This window comes from Cuculus canorus, chromosome 16 (assembly GCF_017976375.1).
Source record: "Cuculus canorus isolate bCucCan1 chromosome 16, bCucCan1.pri, whole genome shotgun sequence".
NCBI lineage: Eukaryota > Metazoa > Chordata > Aves > Cuculiformes > Cuculidae > Cuculus > Cuculus canorus.
Window position 1 is genome coordinate 3,914,993 of NC_071416.1, and position 19,296 is coordinate 3,934,288.

The window sequence follows — 19,296 nt, forward strand, 5'->3', positions numbered from 1 at the left end:
AACTGGATGATCTTTAACATCCCTTTCAACCTAAGTCATTCTATGATTCTGTGATTGTATGGGTGGCTGTGCGGCCGTCAGAGCCACTTGCATGAGCAACCTGGCCACAGCACCTGGTAGCAACACCGAACACAGTCACAGGTTTGGCATTCCAAGGGGCTGAGCCTCTGGAGCTCCCACTGTCACAGTAGGAGATGTGACATTTTGGTGGAGGCAGCCCCTTCTGCTCATCAACAGATGCTCAAAATTGGTTGATTCTTTAGACCCCAGCAGGGCGACAGCCACACTGCTGTCCCTCAGCCCCATCCCAGCCCCAGGATGCATCACCAGACCCCTCCCACACCCTCTCCAGGGGCTTGGATGCCCCACAGGACGCACCCATGAGTCCTCCTTCTCCCAGCCCTGCACATGCCAGCATATGACACCAGGACATCTGGAGTGAAGGAGAGCTGCTGTCAATGCCCAGAGACATTCCCAAGCCTTATCCCAGTGCTGTGGGATGTGAACCTTTCCGAAAAGCCCCTGCTGATGTGGTGGACCTGAGGCCACCTGCTACCCAGCAGCTTTGGTCCCACAGGCAAGTGAGCTGATGAGCCCATCACCACAGCCACCTCAGCGCCCACCAGCTGGCCACTGGATATCACTTCTGCACAACACAATGACAGTTATCCAAAATTTTTGTAAATAATTAGCAAAAAATTAATGCAAAAGTCAGATTTCATTTTCATATCAAACCCAATGTTAATTAGAAAGCAGTGACAGATGGCTCTGCCCTCCCCCCCACCCCACACATCCTCTCACAGGCACCTCCTCGATCAGTGGGACACGTGTCGGCATTCTCTTCTGGGGATATGTGTCCCATCGCAGAGCTTTAGCACTCGCTCCCCAGCTCGTGCCTGTGGGCAGCAGTCTGTTAATGCAGATCCTGAAAAGACACGGCCGGGATGCTCCTGTTCTCCTTGCACACAGGGTGATGGGGATGAAACCCTACCTCCATGCACATCTCGCCTGGCGCTGGGAGGTTTCTGTGTCCTCCCTGTGCCCAAAAATAGCCCCTGTGGAAGTCAGTCAAAAGGTTTCTGTTCTGTATCTTGCAGTCAGAGAGGAGCAGACCCAGGCAAGGACAAGGATGGACATGTGCTGCTTGAGGGACTCAGACCCAGCAGAAGAGTTGCCTGGGACAAGACAGAAAAAGTGGTTACGGGTCTCACAGGCTGCAGAAAGCCCCAGCACAGCCACAACAATCAGCCCAGCAACCTCTCCTTTACCTCTGTTGCACACAACAGCCCCAGAGCTGGCACATCTTCTAGATGTCCAGAGGGAATGGCTCCGACACTGCAATGGGTCCTCTCCCAGAAGCTGGGCTCCCACTTTGGGGATGGTCAGCACAGCATTTCCTGCTTCCAATGCTCCACTCAAGCAAGCACATGATTTATCTCTCCCTGTGCAAAGCAAAGTCTTCCTGTTCCGGTGATGCCCTCAGGCTCAGCATCCCAACACCGCTCAGTCCCATTGTGCCCATTGTGCCCATTGTGCCCAACTGGGCGGAGGATGCGGTCACACAGGTTTCTGCCAAAGGGAAAGTGTCACAGAGGCAAAGAACGTCCCATTGCCATTGGGTTTCACATTCACTGCTTAAAACTGTTCATTTGTATCTGGAATAGCTCCACTTATAGCAAGGTGCCATCAAGAAACCATATGGCAAATTTCCACTCTCTCATCTTCCAGCAGAGCTGAAGGAGAGAAAGGTCTGGGAGCGTTAATTAACACCAACACAGGGGGATGCGCTGCCGGTCACGATGCTGACCCAGCATGAGATGGCCCTGGACAAGACAGTGGCTGTGCAGCACTCTGCTCCGTGCCTTGGCTTCCTCACCCATAAACCACATGAACCAACGAACCTGACCCCCCTGTGCCATCAACCATCAGCTGATGATTTCCCTACTAGAAGGGCGAGGGCCACAGCCCAGTCCCAAGCCAAGCAGATACATAACCCACGCTGAGCTTCGTGAAGCCTCTGTCTCACAAGGGTGAGGAGGGATGGAAGGGCTCCCCATAACCCCAAATCACAGCCAGATCCACTCAGTGTATAATGAACCTGCATAGGATTTAGTCCATGGATCAGTTTGCCTCACGGTACTGCTTTGCACCACCGCCTCTTTATAGCCCTCCTAACCGTCAGGGAGGCATAAATTGTACTGTCATAGCCAGTGGGGGAGAGAAAAGCCTTGGACTGTGTCTTCCCTGCAACAAATAAGCGCATTTTACCTTTTTCTCCATGTCATTGCTGGTAGGGTAGAGCTGAGACCCATCCCTCCCTGGCAGGGGCAAGCGCAAGAGCTGGGAGAGGCTGTGCTGAACACCAGAGTCCAGCATCACCCCGGGGTGGCTTCTGACGGGCTGGGGAGGGAAAGAAGAGATGCTCCAACTGGGGTACAGGCACAGTAGAACAGATTTCATTGCTCAGAGCCTCACAAATGGCTCTTGCATCTTGGATGTGATGAAGCCAATGGGGAAGAACAGGAGGAGGAACGTGAACAACCTTGGCCAAGTGCCCCAAAAGCCACGAGCCTTGACCAGGAAAGGAGACCTCACCTGGAGCCCTGCATTCAATCCTGGAGTCACAGGAAGGACATGGGTCTGCTACAGTGAGGCCAGAGGAGACCACGAAGATGATCTGAGGGGTGCAGCACCTCCCATACAAGGACAGGCTGAGAGAATTGGGATTGTTAAGCCTGGAGAAGAGAGGGCAGACCTTAGCGCAGCTTCCAATACTGAAAAGGGCTCTAGGAAAGCTGGGGAGGGGTTCTTGATCAGGGAGTGCAGGGAGAGGATGAGGGGAACGGTTTGAAGCTGAAAGAGAGGAGATGAAAATGAGATCTTGGAAAGAATTTCTTCATGATGAGGGCGGTGAAGCACTGACCCAGGTTGCCTAGAGAAGTGGTGGCTGCCCCATCCCTGGAGGGGATTGAAGGCCAGGTTGAATGGGGCTGTGGAGTACCCTGATCGAGTGGGAGGTGTCCCTGCCCATGGCAGGGGGTTGGAACTGGATGGGCTTTGAGGTCCCTTCTGACCTAAACCACTCTATGAATCTATGGTTCTATGATGACTTCACACCAGTGGCCATCAGCCAAGTTCATTCCAACACCCTCATTCAAAACAGGAGTCATCAGAAAGTGGTGACACCTCCCACCAGCAGCTGATCGTGCCCATCCATTCATCATCAAAGGGGCTGAGCATGGTGACTGGGACCTGCTCTCGGCTTTGCTCTCAAACAGCCAAGGGGGCCGAGGACAGTTTACTCCAGCTATTTCCTTACCAGCAAGTCATCTTCTGACTCCAGCCCTCAATGTCAGGGCTAGGAACACTCTTTCTCTATAACTGATGCCAGAGTGTGTGTCCACTTCATAATGAAGACGAGGTATATATTTTTTTATGACAAAACCAACCTTGTTGTGACATTTTTTGGAGGAACAAGGCAAACTTCTTCCCTGGAAGGCAAACAAGTGCTGTCTTGGAAAATGCAGAGCAGAAGCCCACCAGGGTCTCCTAAGTTTGGGGACAGGGCTGTGCCTTAGGAGCAGCCACTGGAAATAGAAGGCATAAATGTAGAGAGCTGATCCCTGAGCTGCTCCCTGCTTCTGCTGGGAACAGCCAGGGATGAGGAGCACCTCTGCGGTGTCTGGAGCAGCATCACTCTCTAGCTGCAGGCATGGATCACAGCCTCCTCCTACACTCAGCACTTCAGCTGATTACAGATCTTCCCCAGCTCTTGTTCCCTTAACAGAGAATAAAGAGACCATCGTGTGCTGCTGCTTCATGAAGTAAGAGAGCAAAGCAAGGACAGCAAAGCATCAGAGGCTTTTGGGAAGGTGCTGCTTCTCTGGCTGGGAGCCCCAGTGCTGAAGGGCAAGAAAATGGAGCCCAGTATCCAGGAGCTGAAGCCAATCCCGCACAGGGATGCTCAAAGAAGCTACCAGCCCAGTAGAGGATAGCATTTGTGCTCCCAAACCCAATGCCGCTTTCACTGGATGAGACCCCATCACCTCCGCAGACAGCCGAAGCAGGAAAATGCCTGTTGCTTTTCCAGCACAACTTGGCGGGGAGATCAAGTCACTGGCACTGCAGAAGACTTTACGACCCCAGCAGAGCAAAGGCACGGTGAGATGTGGGTGCAGACTCACTTGAAAAAGAACATCTAACTACTTTGCAGGATCCCTTTGCATCCCTGAATAGTCACATTACGGCCCATCAGCTCAGCATGAGAAGGCACCAGGTGGCCAGGGGGGAATGATTTCAAGTTGAAAAAGGGGATATTGAGATGAGATCCCCCTTAGTGCTGAGATGAGATCACCACTGCCCAGAGCAGTGGTGGCTGCCCCATCCCTGGAGGTGTTCCAGGCCAGGTTGGATGGGGCTTGGAGCAATCGGATCCAGTGGGAGGTGTCCCTGCCCATGGCAGGGGGTAGAACTGAATGATCATTAAGGTCCCTCGAACCCAAACGGTTCTAGGACCATGTATGACCATCCAAGCACCCTGAGATTTCCCTGCTCATCATAATGATTTTCTAGTCTCTGAGTCCTAATACACTCAGCTCCTTCCTTTTAGAATCTTTCATGCAAACATGGATGCTTTTCTCTGCTCCACATCATGTGTATTTGGTGTAACCCCACTGCATTTTGCCACTTGTAACCTGATTTTCATAGAATCATAGAATAGTTCAGGTTGGAAGGGACTTTAAAGATCATCTGGTTCCAACCCCCCTGCTAAGGGCAGGGACACCTCCCCCTGGCTCAGGCTGCTCAAAGGTCCATCCAACCTGGCCTGGAACACCTCCAGGGATGGGGCAGCCAGAGCTTCCCTGGGCAACCTGTGCCAGTGCCTCACCACTCTCATGGTGATGAAATTCTTCCTTATATCAAGCCTAAATCTGCCCCTCTCCAGTTTATATCCATTCCCCCTTGTCCTTGATGGGGATGGAGGTGCTGGGAATTTCTGAGCCTCATGCCCCAGCAAGAAAGGTGCCTCCTCCCTCCTCCCAGAAACATCATCAGGGCTGAGGCAGTTTGAAAGGGCCAAAGGGACTACAGTCCCACCATCCATCTCCATCCCCTCCCAAGCTGGACCAGCTCTGGTTTAATATCTGCCAAACTGCACAGAGATGAAAATCCATCACAGCATTGCCCTCTGCTGGTAATCCTTCCTGGATAAGCCTTTTTCCTGCCACATTTCTCCAGAATACTCTCTGGGGAGCGAATCCACTACCTTGTGGCTGCTCATTTGCGCACCCACAGCATCCCCATGGTCAAATCCCAGCGGCCTCGGCTGAAGGGGCTGAGCGAGGAGGTTTCCATTTGGTTGTTGTGTGCACGGGAAAGCAGCCAAGTGACTGGAAAAGGGCACAGGAGCCTTTCAGGAGTCAGGCTGTACCCTCGGGGAAAGAAGGAAATGAAAATTTAAGTGGGAAAAAAATGGTTTTCGTTACCAGTTGGCAGGCAGTCACCCCCTCCCAGAATGTAAATATTAGTCTCTAACTCACAGAAGTTTAAGAGAGTTCAGGACAGAGATACCAGGACTGTTTTGTGTTTGCAAACCTCAGTGAGAGGTGCTTCCCAGAGCAGGAGGATCTCTGGCTGATGGGCCATGGGTGATGCTGGCACGATGCCCTCAGCAGCACCACCAGCATCCCAACACTTCACTGCTCAGCAGCATCACACCCCGACCCGTCACAGCAGGATGGAGCCTGCGGGCAGCACCCTGTGCCCTGCTCCCAGGCAGCACCCAGCAGCGGGGTCAGTGTCTCCCAGAAGGTCAAGGGCAGACCGGGAAGGATCTGCAGGAGCCCCTGCCGTGCCTGAGCTCCAGCCCCAGCCGGGAAGCAGCAGCCGCACAGCACATGGTGCTGTCAGCACATCAGTCCAGAAATGCAGTTTTGCCTCCAAGTGTTCGAGCAAGAGATTGCACGGATGGCGTTAGCTGGTCTCATCCTCTTGCTTGCCGCAAATCCCGCCTGCATGGTCTCTGCAGCAGGCAGAGTCCAGCCTGGAGAAGGGGCACACATGGCCCTCCTGCTGCACAAGCACAACAGAGTGGATGGAACAGTCCAAGGCAGCAGGACAACATTTTCGGTGGTGCCTCATAACCCAGTCCAAACCCCATGGTTCCTGGGACATTCAGGATCTTTAAACTGAGGTGCTGCCTACCCCAAAGAACCCTGAAAGTCTCAGTGCCATCTAATCCCAAAGCCATCTCCTCCCTTGTGCCAATAAGGAGTCTCTGGGGTGGGAAAGAACAACTCTCCACAACCAACTCTCCGTGGAGAGCCATTAGAGTCAGGGTTAAGCTCGGGGCAAGGGTTAGGATTAGGGTTTGGTATTAGGGACAGGGGTGTCCCCATGGAGAGTTGTCCCCAACCCTCCCCGGGAATGGCCTCTCCAGCTGGGGACAGGAGCTGCAAAGGCAGCTGATCTTAAAGACTCACCATGGATGGGGAAGATCTATCTGGGTCGTTTGGCCCTGTGTGTGATGTCCATCCTGCCCACTGAACGCTCTTCAGACCCCTTGGCAAGACCCCCTCACACTGCAGGAGCCAGTCACGGAGGAGGATGGGGGACTTCACCCTGTCGGCATAGCAGGTAATGAGAACAGGAGCATGAGGGCAGGGGAATAGCTAAGCAAATAGCAACGGGCAGGAGAAACCTAAGAACAGCAGAAGGGTGAACCGAGCTGGCACCAGACACAGATGGATCTGGGCAACCATCCCTCCTTCGCACCCATGGGACAGCCAACAAGGGATGCCCTTGGCCACAGCTCCAAATGATGTGTTGGACAACGCTACTAAGTTCCCACAGCGCAGGCAAGACAAAGGAAAACCTCTGATAATGCCCTAAAATGGAGCCTCAGCATTCCGCCAGCTGACCAGCTCAGGAGACATCCAGCAGACCTGGAGGCAGCGGACAGTGGAATGGAGATGGGTTGCAGAGAGCCACAAGGTTTGGAAAGCATCTCTTTGATTTAATGGACCTTGACATTTGAAAATTAAGTCAAGAGCATTCTTTTATTTGCCACAGGGCTGAGCGTAAGCCGAACGCAAGCAGGATTTGGAGGGGTTAGAGCTTTCCAGATGAACAGAGTGCAATTTTGTCATAAGAACCAAAATAATGATAAAAATAACTAGCAGGGGAGGAAGGGAGTGTTGAGCACAGCATACAAATGTCAAACTCCACATCATCTCAGCAGAGTTCTAATAAAAGGGTTTAACCTATTATATCGATTAGTGGTATTACACCTCTTGAGAGAGAAGAAACTCATCCTTACAGGCAGGCTAATTTCATAAATTGGCTGTGTTCAGAGGCTGCAATAAGCTGATCAGTTTTAATGAAAGGGTCAGGATTTAAGTATACGTCTGCAAAGGGATTAGAGAATTGCAACTAGTAACAGTACCTCCAGGGATGAAGCTACTTTATCACAGTAACCCACCAGGCTCTCACATCCTGCGGGTACCCACAGAGGTGTGGAGAGCCTGCGCTGCTCTGAGGGGTGCCAGCATCCCTGGGGCGCCCTGAGGGATGGCAGACACCCTGTGGCCAGGCAAAAACTGCCCTGAATTTTTGGATGCCCCATGCTGTTAACCACTCACCTGGCACCAGCGATGTGCAGGATGATGGAGGTGTCCTTGGGAGGTGAAGGGGTTGTGCCTGGGAATGGAGGAGCTGCAGCGTCGCAGCAGAATCTGATGGGTTTCCGTGGTGGGGTTGAACAGAGGAAGAACTCTGCACAAGGCTCCTCTTTGCTCCCACTCCACTCAGAGCTGTGGACAAGGCTGAGCACTCTTCAGCGAGCTGTGACCACTCATGCCATGAAGTGCTTCCCAAAAGCCCACTACTGACCTGCACCAAGAAGGTAATTCGCTTACAGCTCATGAGTTAAACAACTGGTGAACAATTTGCACCTGTGGCTAACAGAGTCCCCACTTATTCCCTGCCTATTTAAGGTCACGTTGAAGGTTCTTGCTGTTACCTGGCTGTACCTTGAAACAGTCTCCACCTGTTGGAGAGAAGACCAGGAAAGGCACAGAGAAGTCATTTATGTATGTTGCAAAGGCCAAGATGTGATGGCACTAATGATGGATTTCACATAAAGCGGTATTGGGTAGAGCTATGGATTTCCACTACTCCCAGAGAGAGCAGCCCACCACCTGCTGTACCACACAAGTGCCCTCCAGCCCCAAGGAGGACGGCTGCCGAGGTTTATAAGCCACAGCACTGAAAGCAAAGCCACCTCAGCCGCTTTGGCCCCGCCTTCACTCTGGTCTAACGGTACAGACACTTTGAAACCCTAAGCCTTTGGGCAGCCACCATGCAGCAATTTCTTTTCTGATTCCCCCAACTTGAATACACAGCATAAATACAAAACACTTTCCTGCCACTCCTGGCTGAAGTGTCAAAGTACAAAGGCAAGGTCCTGGTTTCTCTGCCAGCAGAGGAGAGATAACAGCCACCCCTTCTGCAGAGTGCTGAAATCATTAGAAGGGAAAAGCAGTAACAAGTTCCATAAGCCCAGACTACATTTTTGCCCTACTTTAAATGTGTCAGTCTCATACATTCATGCAACATTGATAACGCTTTTTACCTTCCCTATAGGAAAAAACAAGGATTAACCACAAATTGAAAATATCTGGATCCGTTTTCTGCTTGTAACCTTTAACACAAAACAGCAGCTCTACAAGAAAACACTGATGCAGCTGCAAATTAAGCAGCCTGATGAGGGCAAGTTAATTGAGAATGCAAGGTCCCACACAAAAATAAGATTAACCCTACAGCTCAAGAACCAAGAGTGGGAGGGGAGAGATAGAACATGTTCTGACCTGTCACAGTGAGACAAGGCTCAGCTCGATCGCTTCACTCTGTACGGGTGGACACGTGTTCAAACAGAGATGTTTTCTTATCGTCGGTCAGAAAATGCCAGCGTGCAAGAGTGAACAGCGAGTTCACATCAAGACAACGTACCAGCCCACAACACTTTGTCCACAAAGCAAACTCCCTGTGACTTCTCCCTCTTCCCAGAGATCCAGATGGTGCTCAAAAGGAACCCATTTTTTGTCAGGAGAAGATGTGAAAGCAAAACTGATGGAGACCCTCACAGCCTTTCAGAAAACTATCTGCAGAATTGCTTTGAGCATTGGTAGCGTCGTGTGCAGCCCTGTGTCAGTTCCTGAGAAGGGAACTGTTGTGAAGGTGAATTAAGAAAATCAACTACAATCATTACATAAAAAGAGTTACAGGCACAGTCTTGGGTTTTTTTGTGTCAGACCTCATAGTTTTCTAGCAGGAACCAAACTGCCTTTCCTAGGTCAGGGCAATCCTGGGCAGCGAGTGCACAGCTACAGAAAGCCTGCTGGCAGTCAAGAGCTGCTTCCTTTTACACTGCATCCCAGTGCTCCTTATAGGTAAGTTTTGCCCACAGAATGGGTCTGAGGAAGGCAGGAAAATGTTTTACCCTAAGCATTTTAGCTGTTCACTGATATTATGCAACATATCAAGGAATTCAGTGACAGTCAAAGCAGAGAGGTGATCAGTGCTCAGACCTATCAATAAACTGTAGGGTTAAGAAACTACCCCATCATTTATTAAAATAATCATGAAAAAATAGGCTGTAAGAACCCAGGCTGTCCCAGCTGTCTGGCTAAAAGTAACCAGGAATCATGAGACACACTCATTGCTGTATATTCTTCATGCTGTGCACGCTGGGTTCTTCCTTGGGTTAAAGCCATTGGCTCAATGAACAGGAAAGACAACACAGGCCAGGAAACAGCTGGGCTGCCAGGTGGTGCCTCTGTCAGTTCCTCATCTTTTCCATCAGTAACCCTATAAGCATTAACAGTGCTTACAGGATTTCCCTCTCTCCCAGATACACCTGAACACTTCCATTAAGACACCGCACCGCATGCGAGATGCTCACTCACAGCTCTATAATATGATTTAAAATACAGTAGCACAGTGCATAACAGCTATCGTTTCCATGACAAGAGAGTTCCCAGCTCTGCCCCTAAGCCTGTGGTTCTACTATTAATTCAGCTTTGACATCTCCTTAGTGTGGGGATTTTGACAAGGTGGACCAGAATACTATTACAATAAGCAAACAGCAGTAGTTTTGCTCAGCTAAGACTGTAGTTTATACAGCTAAGGTACAACCAAAGCTCAGCCAGCTTTAAACTGTGTAAAAAGAGGTCAAATGGCACATAAGTTATAGTCAGATCACTTAAATATCACAAAGAACTGACAACAGCAGCCACAGATGAAAATTAATCAAGATATTTAATACAGTGCAATCCATAGTAGTTTCTTAATTAAAATAATTGTGTGCATGTATCTGAACGGGTTATCCATTATCACAAAAAAGCAATAAACACTGTAGTGCTATGTAGAAAAATGTACAACTCAAATTTAAATCTTTGCTACTTCCAAAGAGCATTTGCCAATTGCAAATCATCATCACCAATTAAAATGGGAATAGTGACTACATTGCTGCGGTGACAGACACAAGGCTCGCCACACATCAGTTGAGGGATATAAATAGAACTGCGAAGAACTAAAAACCTAAAGCATTCTTGCACCTAAACACAATAAGAAGCCGGTGGTGGCTTACGACTTGTCCTGGTTTTTAAATGCCTTACGAGACTCCTAGAGACACTAAAACTGACTTAAAATTACAGAGTATTTTTCAGCTTATTTCAATTCAATATGGCCCAAACTTCTGAAGATGAAGATCCAGCAGTGGCAATACAGTCCAAAAGCTGAATGTTTGATTTTGCAAATACCTTTTTACAGAAATTCAACTGTATAAACTGCAGGCAATTCCCCCTGCTCCCCTTCTTTCCTTTGTGCAGACCATGCTAGGCAGAAAACAGCAATGCAGTTCCCACTGCTTTGGGTTAAAATTAAAGATAAAGACATTTTGCTTATGCTTTCTCCTCAACACAACACATTTGCACCCAGAATAGGTAATCAAAGTCTTTTTTTTTCCAGCCAGTTACTGCTGTGGTTACATGGTTCCTGCCCAAGCTTCCAGCTCTTTCATGTCATCATCCTCTTCTTCCTCTTTCTTCTTGGCTGCAAAAATTAAAAGAAAACAAATTAGTGGGAATCTTGACAGAACCCCATCTCGATTCTTTGTGGCAGAGAAACCTCTGTGCCCCTGATCTCACCAATACATGAAGTACCAAATGCCTGTAGAGGAAAAGAAAGACCTCTGTGAATTGAAAAAGTGCCTTTGTGAAAAAGACGGAATGAGCTAAGCTTCCTGATGGAGTGGAAAGAGACAACAGCTCACAGGGGAGCGTGCGTGAAGGGTAAGATGTGTACACTAGCGGGGTGCACAGTCTTCCACAACCACCAGGCCTCCAAGCAGAAGATCTCAAAGTTTTTGGCTTCTTGTCTAACACCTCCAGTATGACAGTTTCTCCCCTATTAAAGAATTCTTTATTCCATCATGAAGTCCTCAAAGGGCAACACATGAGGTTATGGTGTTTTCATCTATCGAGGTACAGAATTTGGAGGTCTGCAACCCTGTGTCAGTCCGAGGTGTTCAGGGGCTGAAGAGGTAACGGGGAACTGGGCACGTGCTGCTCATGAGTCGCTGGCTGGGCACGGATGCCCCACACACTGCCCCAGCATCAATTTGCCCCTTCTGGAGAAGCAAGTGCTACTATTTGTCATAACATGACAAGTTCAGTTTCTGGAGATGAAAACCATTCACTCAGCAAAAAAACCTTTAACCCAGAAACAGCTGCAATAATTTTGGAAAATACCAAAAAAAAACCCAAAAAAACCCAAAACAGGTAATTTCCTCATGCACAGTTTTCGCTTCCAAAGGGGAAAAAAAAAAAAAGAGTCAAACAATTCATACTCAAAATGGTTTGTGTTAGTCCAAATGAAATATTTACATAAGAGAACTGAGTTGGCTTTAAGTCAAACTCCAGATCTACCAATTGTACAAGTTTGGAATTTGTTTCCCTAAATTAAACTCTTCCTCCATCAAACACAAGGAGGCCTCTTAGGCCTCCATTAAACAAAAACAGCTTTTGCCTGAATTTCTTCTGACATCAATTTAGCTGACAGGCAGCAGCAAAAAAATTCTCATTCAGACTGATTAAGTTAAAATCCAAACAGCTCCTGAGAACTGGAAAAGCTGGAAAGCTCACATTCCATTTTCCATTCGATGAACAAAAAGGAAGCGGTAAGAGGCAGCTCTACTGCAGAAGACCCATTACTTCTCTCCAGAAAACAGAGTAAGCATCTGCCTACATGGTCAGGTAAAGTCCGACCCACAATGAACAGAAGCAAACTTTTAATCGCAGTGCCTATTAAGTCAATTTTAAGTGAAAAACAATTTAGGTTAAAACAAACAAATAAACAAGTCCTGCACACAACATCCCCGCCCGTCACAGAATCCCAAGGTCTCCAAAATGCCGATCTTGGAGGCAATTTTATTTAAGTAGCTTGCCATTTAAATACATATTGGAATTCTAATTTACATCCAAAGCAGCTTAGAATAAATCCTATAAACCACCGAATTTTACACTCATAGTTTTACTGCAAAAACACTTTTTATTATCTGTATCATTTCAGGAAGTGCTATGTCTATGTAAGTATTCCACTGCGTAGTTACTTAAATATGTGCACAATTATAATATCTCCTACAAGTGTGCAGTCCCTACTACCTAATATAAAGCATACAGTATATTTGAGGTCAAGTCAGTCTGTTTTAATGTCCACACTCAAAGCATAATTGGAGAACAAACTTCACGAAGCCAGCTAGGAAATAAAAAGGTAATACACACGTTTATTTAAACTCTTTCTCCCGCTATTGGATCCGAGTCTAAATAAAGCCTCTGATTTAAGACACTTTGATAAAACTCACTCGCCTCTCATCAATGCTTGTCAGCAATTCTGCCTAGTAAAACAGCACCAGAGAAACACAAAATCAACTGTGCTACAAATAAAAGAACCACAGCACACAAGGAGCAAACTTCATAGCACACAATCTAAAGCAGAACCTTGCTGTTTGGCAGCATCTGCTGCTCCCCAGGTCCTTTTAAGCCTGGAAAGGCAGCAAGATAATTATAGATACACTGATCTATTGGGACTGGTTTGATCCGCTAGTTCTTTCAACATTCTTTCTCTAAGTAAGCACATAAAATAGAGCTGCAAAGATTACAATTTATTCTTGATACGTTATGGCAGATGCAGCAAAACAGGCTAATAAAGCTTCACATCCCATGAATGCATGCCAGAGGTATTCCAACTCAACTGTGTTTCAGGAGGAATCATTTCATAAAAGAATCAATTCATAAAAGACTGGCCAGTTCAGGTTTAACAGCATCTTTGAACTGCCTGGGTAAATATGAACAGTTCTTGCCCTTTCTCCACGTAAAATCATCACTCTGTCTGGTGTGAGTACACACAAGACCTCAGGAAGGCCACAGCTGTTCCCAAAGGGGGGACTCTGAGATTAATTCTTCCCAAAAGCCAGAAAAGCAGGGATTGAATTAACAAAGCAGCAGCAAGGAAGCATGGTTCAATGTGGGTACCTGAACCAGCCTGGGACTAATTCCCATTCCCTTTACAGTCCTGGTATGCTGTCAAGATTACTTCCTTACTGAGCCAGCAGCAACTGGTAGAAGGCTTCCTTCCTCCATATCTCCACTCTGCCCTGAGCATCATCCACACTTATAAACTAGTAGCGAATAGAATAGCTGGAATAGATAACTAGAATGCATAACAACTGCTCCTGCAACAGCTACTGATCTTCACGGCTCTTAGGAAAGGCAGGTTACCCTCACAGAGACGCAGCACTAGATGAGATTTGTGATTTATGAAGCAATTTGAAGAAAACATCTGTGCTGCCTGCAGCTGGATCTCTCAAATCTAACTTGCTGGTAAATAAGCATATTTTTAACAATCCCAGATGTTTCTGGTGAAGGTCCATACATACCTGGCTTTGACGGTATTGATATTGAGGGCACATTTGGTAGTGGTACTGTCTCGGGACCACTTATTTCCAGCAAGTTTTTGTCTAGTTCTTCTTGTTCTAGTTCCTCTAGTTCTGCCAGGAGTTCATCCTAGTTTTTGAAAGGAGGCAAGAAAGAGAAACTTTCAGTTATTTTTATTAGCAAGTACATTTAGCTGGCACCTTGAAGACTGTGTTCAGTTTTGGGCCCCTCACTACAAGAAGGACATTGAGGAGCTGTAGCATCTTCAGAGAAGGGTAATGAAGCTGGTGAAGGGGCTGGAGAAGAAGCCTTGTGAGAGGTGGCTGAGGGAACTGGGGTTGTATAGCCTGGAGAAAAGGAGGCTGAGGGGAGACCTTATCACAGTCTACAACCACTGGAAAGGAGATTGCAGCGAGGTGTGTGCTGGTCTCTTCTCCCAAGTGACAGGCAATAGGATGAGAAGAAATGGCCTCAACTCGTGCCAGGGGAGGCCAATGAACAGAACAAGTCTGTATTATTAAAGCAAATGGCTTAAATGCATCAGTTCAGAGCACACTGAGTCTGAATCTTCATCTGAATTCCTGTATGTGACCTCTTGGAGGGTGAGGAGGATGGAGAAAGCAGTAAAAAGAAGAAACCCAAGTCCAAACATTCTCAGATCAGGCCATTGAGACCATTCTCAGTGCAAAGTCAGGGGCCCAGCTGCTGTACGCAGTGGAAGGAACAGTGAGTAACAAGTTCTAGGAGAGATTTCATACCTTACGCTCCACTAGACACACACAATACATCGGTCTTAAAAGAAAGATCTCATGAGTCACCAACCCTGGAGGGATTTGAAAAATGTGTAGACATGGCACTTAGGGACATGCTTTAAAGGAGGAGTTGGCAGCATTAGGTGAAGGGTTGGACTTGATGATCTTAACGGTCTTTTCCAACCTAAATGACTCTGTGATTTTATAAACAGGGGCAAATGTAAAGCTTACCTCATCAAATTCTTCCCCAAATCCTACTGGCTTTGAGATGGCTGTTGAAATCTCATCTGCCAGCTCTTGCTGTTCTGCAATGTCCTGCATTAATTCATCTACTTTATCAATATCCCTGTAAAAGACAGGAAAGAGTTCCATATAGTCAGGTATTTTCCCAGTCAGCACTTAGATATTACTTGTGTTTTTGTAGAAATGACACGCCATGGTGACATTTTACAAGGTCCTTTCCCAAAATATACTTTGCATGCAAGTCTGAATTTTAATCCCCCTGGTCTCCACAAAATTACGCTTGTATTTTTTACTTCTCCTTAAAAGCTTAGCTCACAGCAGTTATATACAGACACTTCATATGAAGAGGTTTTGTACCGCATTACTGGTATTAGTAATAATTTGCTCTGTTTCCTGATCCAGCATTATTATATTATCTACAATACTTGCTTTTGGAGCAGTACAGCATTCCTGTAATGCAGTTTCCTTTAATTATTGCTTAATACACAAACTGCACTACACAGAAATAAGTTTAAGTCTCCCCTTGAGACTTAAAATCCTTGCTGCTACTCAGTGGATCTGTAACTGGTGTACCTTCCCATCTGCTTTAGACCACACTGGTGCCAGCCTTCGTTTGGACAAAGGCACTGGCTTTGTGCCGTGTGAAATGGTGGCAAACTGGGAAAGCATCTACACTTGCACATTTTGTGCAATACACATCCAGTAATTTAGTTTAATTTCAGGTATGGCCTTTTAGAAGAGGAGTTTGCTAATTTAGCCTTAGGTAACTTTTGGTTACAAAGCACGTAGCATTTAGCAGATCAAACAAATGACAAACAGAAAGGTGCAGAGGGAATAACTTACATGTTGTCATGAGCAGCTTTCATCGCTTTAGCAGCAAAACCCATGTTCTTAAGCACTTCAGTGTTAGTGTTGGCATTCTCAAGAGCTTCCCTCTGGAATTCAATTGTGGATAACGTGCCATCTATCTGTGCAAGCTGCTTCTCGTACCTCTTCTTACGCTTTAGGGCCTGAAGGGCAGCTGAAGAACAAAGAATAGGACTTGTGAGATTTGTGCCCAGAACAGCCATAGACATTTTGTACCACGTGCCACTCAGTACAGAGAAACATTAAGCACGTTCTGTTGTTTGTTGACCACTTTTCTTCCTAGATAAACTAAGCGCCTAAGCCTTGTGTTGGCCTCCTTCAACAAAACTGTTCACAGGTGACCAGATGCCCACTGTCCATCCCCTGCCCCACGAGGAATGCAAGCCAAGAAGCAACTCGAGGATCCACTCACTCACAACACACCACAAAACAGAGACTACAATATAACAAACAGCAGGCTTCAACATGCACGCTGATCAACCTAAAATCAACTTTGCTCACCATCAGCCTTGATCCATTTGTTGTTGGCAAAGCTCCTGTCAGATGAGGTTATGATGCTGCAGGTCCCTATCACCCAGGTGAACTCCTGGGCTGCAGCTGGGAGAAGTCGCCCATTCAAATATTAAGAAAGACAAATGTATCTGGGTTGAAACTGGATGATATTTAAGGTCTCTTCCAACTAAACCACTCTATGATTCTATGAAATAAACCTATTTGCACACATATGGAAATATTTATATGTGAACAAGCTCTGTCCATGTTTCACGTTACTCCTGCTACAAGGTGCTGCCCACACAACAGTCTCTACTGACAGGCATGAGAAGATGCCATCATCTGCATTGGTTTGAGCAATTTGTTGCTCGCCGCCACTTGTCCAACGTCTGTTCATTGCAAGAGGAGCCCGCTCAGAGCTCTGCACTTGGATCGCCTGTGCAGGACTGGTCCAACCCGCGACACAGCTAAGCTGCTCCAGCTCCTTCTGCAATGTTCAGCTCCACCCCACCCACAGGTATGCAGCCCACTGGTGACAGCAGGGAACAGCCAGCTCTTCTCCAGACACCCAGACGGACACCAGACTGGTGCATGGTCGTTCCCCAACACTGACAGTGAACACAAACTCCATTTATATGGCTCAAAGTTTTGGTAGGAGCTCCAGTGTGGGCAGAACCTAACAAGCACTGAGCACTGCTGGCTGATGAACAAACAAAAGGTATCAGATGGAGCAAGACATTTGACTAGAGCTTCCTCTCCTGGCATTTCTACTTAACTCTCCTGAGATGAACAGGCTCGTCCACTGTGTGACAGACTTGGTCGTATAATACACTCAGCTGCTTTAAAAACTCAGCTGCTGCCCCAACAGCCTTACTCGGGGTTCCTGAATTCAGCCACGTGCACACTCCATTTCTTCAACACTCTCAGCTCCGCGAAACTCATAGTACACAACTATGAAGGTGTCACCACATCAGCTCTTCCCCACAGCTGGCACAAGCGTAACACACACTGAACACACGCTCTGCTAAGCATCAACGTCCTCGACCTCCCAACACAGCAGTCACACACACCAGGAACGGTGGCAAATAAAACATTTAAAGACGTTATTTCGAACCTTTGGTCCTTGTTCATGATTCCACAGTAGACTGGGGAGGAGGGGTGGGGATGTGGAGGACAAGGAGTAGGAAATCCCGAGAGCAGACAGCTTCCCTTATCTCCCTTACTAGAGGGATGATGACTGTGTGACATAAGGAGTATGTTGCAGCAGAAGCAAAACAGCTCCACTCCTAAGAGCGGATTAAGCCTGTAGGCACGCCGTGGATTTTGTTAGATGCCATCTTGAGAAGCCTGACAGTCCTTCAAGATAACATCCTGGTATCCAGCAGCTCTACCTATTCCGACAGTTCTAAAATTGGCTATGGATACACTGTATTTGATTGCTTTCAAATTACACTGATGGATTAGAGAATGAAAAAGTACTTTGCGAAGATACCGCAGAGGTTGCCAAGCACACAAAGGAGCACAGGTTGAACAGGAGCAATCACAAACACAAAAGCACTGTTCCGACACAAACCAAAGTGACAGGACAAAGAGTAATGGCTTTAAATTGGAAGGGGAAAGATTTAGATTAGACATTAAGAAGAAACTCTTCACGATGAGGGTGGGGAGGCCCTGGCCCAGGTTGTTCAGAGAAATTGTAGCTGCCCCATCCCTGGAGGTGTTCAAGGCCAGGCTGGATGGGGCTTGGAGCAACCAGATCCAGTGGAAGGTGCCCATGGCAGGGGGGTGGAACTGGATGGGTTTTAAAGTTCCATTGGTTCCACAAATCATTCTGTGGTACCAAAGACCTAAAATGAGCCCCCACACCACATTTTAGTCCAGTCACCAGGAAACCGCCCCACTATTCTGGGGCCAGTCCAACATCCATTCCTGTTTGACAGAAATGGAAACAGGACTGGGGGTTTGTGTAACACAAAGAACAACATTTGCTCTGCAGAATCAACACAAATATCATCTGAGACATTCTAACTTTATGCCAGCTCATAAAGGGATGAGCAACACACTGCTGGTATATTGCACTAATGGTTTCATTAAGGATATATGACGTTTTCTCTCTCAGAAAGATAAAAGTGTTAGCAGGCTGTTTATACAGCAACAGATGCTGGGACAGTGTCAAAGAGCGATAGGACATTCTTCATTGAGGATTTTGTGCATCATGGGGAACTGCTGGCAAACCCGGACATTTTGCAAGTGTTACACAAACTCAAGTACTCCAATTTACGTACAGTTCCCTATTACAGCTTTCTCTGGCTACAGTTCATCTATGTTTCAAGTTTATGCGCTTTTAAGACAAGCTGCTCAGACACCAAACATGGCAAGCACCAGCACAGAAGAGCTTGTGCTCAGGAGTTTGTATCACAACTATTGGGTAACCCCACCCCTCCTGTTCCCGCACACCTGCTCGGTGTACCAGAACTGCCCTCCCTAGCCTTCAATCTCTTTTATAAACCCTTTCCTTGATGAATTTCTCTCTTGTATATAGAGAATAAGGCTCCTGCTTTTACAAAAGCATGGTACGTAATCTTCCAGCTTGCAGAACTGAGCAGAGATCCCCCTCAAGACCTCAAGGATAGCACACGTCTCCCACCCAGCTCAGGCAGCCGAGTTCTTGCCAAACCCCTTTGAGTTCCTGAAGCTCTCTCAGCCAAGCACCACCACGCTCAGATCTGCTACAGTCAAAAGCCTGGCACACAGAATCCTGCCTAAGAATGGGAAAATAAACATCTCCCTTTTAAAACCTGCCTTGTTTCAAATGAAAGCTTATAATGGATTCATGGTATTTTCTATAAACACTTCCAACTCCTTCGGACCAAGAGTGGCCAAGGAAGATATTTATATTTTTCCTTCTCTCCATTAAGGCAAATGAAAGGATAAAGCTTCCCATGGGC

At 47.2% G+C, this 19,296-nt stretch overlaps 1 protein-coding gene across 1 annotated transcript in view; it reads right to left on the minus strand.

The window, feature by feature from the left end:
• Positions 1–10,298: 10,298 nt before the first annotated feature.
• Positions 10,299–19,296, minus strand: part of CHMP4B (charged multivesicular body protein 4B) — a 30,389-nt gene continuing 21,391 nt past the window's right edge. Inside the window, exons 2-5 of the mRNA XM_054081811.1 lie at positions 15,833–16,010; positions 14,978–15,092; positions 13,997–14,123; positions 10,299–11,112 (exon numbers count right to left, since the gene is read on the minus strand). Coding sequence (XP_053937786.1) covers positions 11,045–11,112; positions 13,997–14,123; positions 14,978–15,092; positions 15,833–16,010 — 488 coding nt within the window. The 3' untranslated portion in view covers positions 10,299–11,044. The remainder of the gene's footprint in view (positions 11,113–13,996; positions 14,124–14,977; positions 15,093–15,832; positions 16,011–19,296) is intronic.